This window comes from Aplidium turbinatum, chromosome 10, assembly GCF_918807975.1.
Source record: "Aplidium turbinatum chromosome 10, kaAplTurb1.1, whole genome shotgun sequence".
Lineage (NCBI taxonomy): Eukaryota > Metazoa > Chordata > Ascidiacea > Aplousobranchia > Polyclinidae > Aplidium > Aplidium turbinatum.
In genome coordinates, this window is record NC_137481.1 from 8,992,841 (window position 1) to 8,998,951 (window position 6,111).

A 6,111-nucleotide genomic window follows, 5' to 3' on the forward strand; every position below is an offset into this window, starting at 1 on the left:
ACGGTGAGCTATAGGACAATTTTGTGGAAAGCTGAAGCTATAAACGGCTTACAGGTAACCCCGCGGCGTTTAACGGGACCACATCGTGACCAAACGAAACAAAATTAGAATAAGCAGTTGTTCCACTCCATGGAAAAATCTGTGTGTTATAAACGAATAAATTTGGGCCCAGAAAATAACACTCCAATTAAACTTGGGTAGCTTTAAGGTCAATGGTGTTGTGAACCAATATGTTTGAATCCCCAAGATTCGTTCTTTTGTGGGTGTAGTCCAAACAGAGTCTCATTGTCACGTGTTTTCAGCACAAACTAGTGAAACTGACAAAGCGCAATTCCAGTAACTGTGCCTATCGGTATCTTGACAACCTATTAGTCAATAGCCTACACAGTGATAAGGGTTATAACCACAGCACATAATCTGTTCTTAATCTATGTCACAGTAGGCTAAATGACGATAAGAACACTGCTGTATATACGTAGTAGGCTACTATAGCCTACTGACATACCAGTACAGAAAGTTGAACAAGACAAGAAAATTAGCTCAAATCAAATTTATCAAGTTCATTGATGTTTTGAGCCCGGTGCCAATGAAAAACTCGCTGCAGTATATCCAAAGCATACGTGGTGCTTTTTTAAGTTTTGGGGTCCTTTGGGAAGGTTGCGGACCCATAAAATCATCTCGGGCCCTGGTTCAAACGTACTCCCTGGACTCCCTCCCCCTTTGTTAACGCTACTGAATACAATTACATAAGTTAACATAGCAAGCCACAATCCCTCTGGCAACACGTTAGTAACATTTCAATCGAAAACGTCTAAATTCTTTGATAGCACATCTGCAATGTGAACACTGGACATGGACAACTTACGCGTTCTACCAAATAAGGAAAAGAGAAGGCTACGTCATGCAGATGATGCGGTTCCTAGCAGGCGTGCCCATATGCAGTTTCTATTATTCCCTTGAGCTGCTTGATTCTGGCATGCAAATATAGAACTCCGTGGTAAGTCACAGCTTGATACTTACAACCCTAGAGGCCCATAGATTTGGTTTTGTTTAACTCGTTTAATTAAAATGACGGCTGTTTCAATTAAAGTTGTAAAAAAAATAATTCAAAGTGCTTTGTCCATACAACAATAAACAAATAATATTTATAACCTGAAATTGCACGCACCAGAGAGCTATGGTATTTTAAACGTCGACCTCTGTAAGCCATCAAGTCGTTGTTGTCTTGGTTAGTCTGAACTGACGACAATCTTGACTGACGACAAAACATTCGGGGTTTGAAGTCTTCAAAGTACCGTATTGAGACTTATTACATTTCAATTCTTTTTTATACGTGTTGTTTTTATAGCTCAATGGTCCGCGTAACAGTAACGCAGCATAAAATTGCAAAATATACTGTAGCCTATATAGCTTAGGTTAGGCTACGGATGTTAGGGATTTGATGTCTAATTTCTTGAATATACGATTTCTACAAAATGTAGATAGGCTATACGGTAGGTTCTAAACTACATTTTTAAACCGGCAAATGCAGAAATCTTATATTTTATGTGTTGTCGGCTGCGAGGACACTGCCTGCTTTTGCAAAGCGCTGAGAGAAACCTTTATCTGCGATGGATACGGCGGTAAAAAACACACCTTAGGGCTGATTATCAGTTTTACAGAAACAAAATTCTCCACCCCTTTATAGTATCTTCAAAATTTACATAATTTTTTTTTTGACTCTCTAAAAATAAATTAAAATAACTTACGGTAGGCTACTGTCTTTCGTTACATGCAACAGTAAAATCTTATCGATATTTTTTGTATTCTACAGAAATACTCCAAGAAAATTTCAAAGATAAAGCAATGCAACCTTTTTGTGTTACATACGGGTTCTGTGCTGGTGTCCATATAAGGCTAGCCTTTATGTGACGCCCTCTTCATGCGATATCAGACTTATCTCATCTCCTCTATGTCTGTATCCCACGTTTTACTACAAACCAGACCAATGCTGCCATTTGTCCCTGCGAGGATAATACCGGATCGAAGCGAATCAACGTAAGTTAACATTATTTCTATGCAACCATTTGGAAAAACCATAGTCGAACAGAACATGAGTAAATCAAGAGTGCTGACGAACAGCAGTTTAGATGCCTGCTCTTAATAATATGACAAAAATGGAGTTGGATTCCAAATACGGAAGTGAGTGCATTATCGGGAAGAGTGGATAAGATTCCCAAATGACCGCAAGAGAAAGACAGCCGTACGAAGATATAAAGGATGGAAAACGTCCAAAGTCACTTCAGTCAGCTAGACATAATCTTTCATAAGGATCTCTTGATTGAATATCAGGTTAGTAAACTACTGCTCTTTTATAGAATATCGAAGGTTGAAAGATTTTGCTTCAATTTTTGTTTCAATAGACATTTTATATCTAAACTGTTTGACCGAATAACAGTAGGCTACGTCCAATGAAAATATTATGCAGAAATTTTGTATGGTAGCCTATGTTTCTGTAGCTCATTAAGTTGATATGTTTGTGATAAAGAATAGCACTCAATCGTTTATTTACTTGGTATAAAAATAACAACTTTCACAAAAGCGAAACGGCTTTTCTACTAACTGCAGTCAACTAAACGCCGATATCATTATTGCTCAATAAAAATGGTGATTTAGCCTACTTACAATAAGGTATCGTGCACTACTTGGAGAGTAATTGTCTTTCCAACTTTCAAAACTGGAAAATATTTATAGTCTTAGCTAGGGCAGGAGACTTCAAGTGAAACACCTTTTCATTTTGCGTAGGTCAACAAGTGACACTGTTCTTGGAAAAGCAACATTCTTTTGTTTTCAATTACTTCAAAACCAATATAGCCTATATTTAGTTCATGCACCAGTATACGAGTTTGTCCTATCTTTGTGAATGCAACTAGACATTTTTCACAGAGACAAACACTATCCAAGCCATAAATTCATTCTTTTTTATATTGATTTATCGTCCGCAGAAGCAGACATACAATCAATGTAAAAAATGAGTTATGGCTTAGACACTGCACTTTATTCCCAACTGGAATCTCCTTGTCGCTGTTGTTTCAAATTAAACTCCTCAGCTTTGATTGCTAGCTTGCCAGTATTACATTTCAATGGACACCATCGCTAGACTTATTCAAATTGAGCTTTCAAGTAACTTGGCAATGTGTTCATAAAGTTTGTGTTGAGGTTTTTCTCCGAACGTCGCCATTTGCATATGTCCAAATCTTGCAATACCGCAAAACGTTCATACAGCGTCCTACTTACTGTATCGTAAACAACTTATTCAATTATTACGTATGTGATGAATGAAAGCATTTGGCATAATATTTATATTCAGAAACACTCACAAAATGTCTGACGAAGAAGAAGAACAGACCGCACTGGTGTGTGACAACGGCTCCGGTCTTGTCAAGGCTGGTTTCGCTGGTGATGATGCACCAAGAGCCGTATTCCCATCCATTGTCGGTCGTCCCAGGCATCAGGTTGGTTACTTCTTTTTTATTCTTTTTTGTGTTTGTAGAATCTTCATCAAATAATCTTTATGGTGCACAAGTTTGTATTGCAGTCTGTACGCTAACACAAAATAAAATAAGAACAACACATTCCAGTGTAAAGTAAATTTCCACTTTTATGTAAATACAGTGCAGCTGTAGTTTGCCTATCTAACCGAAGTTATCGGAAATTCGTTAACATAGAGGACCTGTGATTTTATTTGTTTTCATGTGACCAATTATACTTCAGGGTGTGATGGTCGGTATGGGTCAAAAAGATAGTTACGTAGGCGACGAAGCACAAAGCAAACGTGGTATCCTGACCTTGAAATACCCGATCGAACACGGCATCATTACTAACTGGGATGATATGGAGAAGATCTGGCATCACACCTTCTACAACGAACTTCGTGTGGCCCCCGAAGAGCATCCAGTCCTGCTGACTGAAGCGCCCCTTAATCCCAAAGCCAACCGAGAAAAGATGACGCAAATCATGTTTGAAACTTTCAACGTTCCAGCCATGTATGTTGCCATCCAAGCTGTGCTTTCCCTTTATGCTTCCGGACGAACCACAGGTGAATAAAAGTTACCACATTAAAATCAATATTTTAAAAGACAAACATATTGTGCTGTACAACGTTCCACTCTGGACAGTGCTCAACGCTTATGCAGTATTTATTTCCTACAATTTAAATATTAATGGCCTAATCCAGACACCAAAACCAACACAGAATTGGTTTTCATTCATTTCATTTCTGTTAACTGAAAATTGCAGATAACATGACGTGGTCAAATTTGTAGATGTTTTAATTAGTTCTATATAATTATGCTTGAGTACATACTGCGTCTCTAATAAGCTGAACTATCGTAACTCCAAAAATGCAGTTTTGAGAAACTTGAATTTTAAAGTTCACGCTGTGTTTGCTGTACATTCATTTACGATAGTTCATCGTTCTGTATCATCAAAACTAAAGTAGATAGAGTTACGATGCTTTAACAAAATAAACTGTAGTCTATAAAGATACCAAATCAATCAAAAACGCAATTTTGAAAAATTTGGACTTACGATAGTTCAGCTTATTAGAGACTAGTAGCCTATCTAATAATACAGCATAAATTTTTAATTTATCTTCTATTGTTTGTTAAATACGCTTATATACTTCAGGTATCGTGCTGGACTCTGGTGATGGTGTTTCACACAATGTTCCCATCTATGAGGGTTATGCACTTCCCCATGCCATTATGCGATTGGACTTGGCCGGGCGTGACCTGACTGACTATTTGATGAAGATCCTTACAGAGAGAGGATATTCATTCGTCACTACGGGTAAGTTTATAAAATATCAAAAAATAAAAATGACCTACAGTATTTGATAAGTATTTGCATTGAAATATCTTATTCAAAAAGTGTTGTTTGCAAAGTTTGGTTTGATAAAGATGTGGATTTTTTTAGCTTAATTTTTATCAAGGATCCATTTTCTTTAAATAAACTAATTTTTTCAAATTGATAGCTGAGCGTGAAATCGTTCGAGACATCAAGGAGAAGCTCTGCTACGTCGCTCTTGACTTCGAACAGGAGATGGCCACAGCTGCTTCCAGCAGCTCTCTTGAAAAGAGCTACGAACTTCCCGACGGACAAGTCATCACAATCGGAAACGAAAGATTCCGTTGCCCAGAAACCATGTTCCAACCGTCTTTCATTGGTAAGAGGTTTATACGGTAGTTTGAAGAATTTTGACCATGCTTCTCAAAATGTTCCATTTTCAAATAAAATAGTCGACATACCGTAGCTAAAATAGATTTTTTGTTTTTGCTGTAAAGACTACAGTGTGTCACACACAGCTAATCACATGCCTGATTGATAAATTTATCAAATGTTTTTTGTTTTTTTCTACACACTACACATGTCGCTGAAAACAAAAAAAAATCATATTGTAGATATGCCAATCTTTTCGTGTTATGCACATGACCTCAATAATATATGAGATCTAATTTTTGTATTTGCCTGAAGGAATGGAATCATCCGGTGTCCATGAGACCACCTACAACTCCATCATGAAGTGCGACATCGACATTCGTAAGGACTTGTACGCCAACAACGTACTATCAGGAGGCACCACCATGTACCCTGGCATTGCGGACAGGATGCAGAAAGAGATCACCGCTCTTGCTCCTAGTACGATGAAAATTAAGATTATTGCTCCTCCTGAAAGAAAATACTCTGTTTGGATTGGAGGATCTATTCTTGCTTCTCTTTCTACTTTCCAACAAATGTGGATCACCAAACAAGAATATGACGAAGCAGGTCCATCTATTGTTCACAGGAAATGCTTCTAAGCGTTTTTTGTTGTTTTTCTCGTTAATAAATCTCATCTATATTTACTATAAAAGTTTACTTTGACTGTATGATTTACTTTGTGGTTTCAGTTTTTAGATAGACCTGAACAAAAATACAAAAAAAAGTACCGCAGCTCCAAAAATATTTTGAAGCTGTTAAAAAGAAGTTTAGCATGCTCTTTCATTCATTTAGTGAGATCAGACGTGTTTTTTTATCGGTAATCTGCTAAAACTGGTAGCCCAGGTCAGCAAATGAAATTTTCATCTAGCA

The 6,111-nt window shown here is 37.3% G+C and overlaps 1 protein-coding gene across 1 annotated transcript; it reads left to right on the top strand.

The window, feature by feature from the left end:
• The first annotated feature begins 2,286 nt into the window (after window positions 1-2,286).
• LOC145778482 (actin, muscle-type) lies at window positions 2,287-5,898 on the top strand. Its single transcript, XM_082589967.1, has 6 exons — window positions 2,287-2,331; window positions 3,350-3,494; window positions 3,754-4,078; window positions 4,669-4,830; window positions 5,015-5,206; window positions 5,515-5,898. The coding sequence occupies exons 2-6, from the start codon at window positions 3,363-3,365 to the stop codon at window positions 5,838-5,840; spliced, it is 1,137 nt and encodes a 378-aa protein (XP_082446093.1). The 5' UTR covers window positions 2,287-2,331; window positions 3,350-3,362; the 3' UTR covers window positions 5,841-5,898.
• The last annotated feature ends 213 nt before the right edge of the window (window positions 5,899-6,111 follow it).

Bases quoted from the DNA above. Each gene is read 5' to 3' on its own strand.
- LOC145778482 (XM_082589967.1), top strand. From the start codon at position 3,363: ATGTCTGACGAAGAAGAAGAACAGACCGCACTGGTGTGTGACAACGGC. The intron at 4,079-4,668 runs GTGAATAAAAGT...TATATACTTCAG, and splicing joins TGCTTCCGGACGAACCACAG to GTATCGTGCTGGACTCTGGT. The intron at 5,207-5,514 runs GTAAGAGGTTTA...ATTTGCCTGAAG, and splicing joins GTTCCAACCGTCTTTCATTG to GAATGGAATCATCCGGTGTC.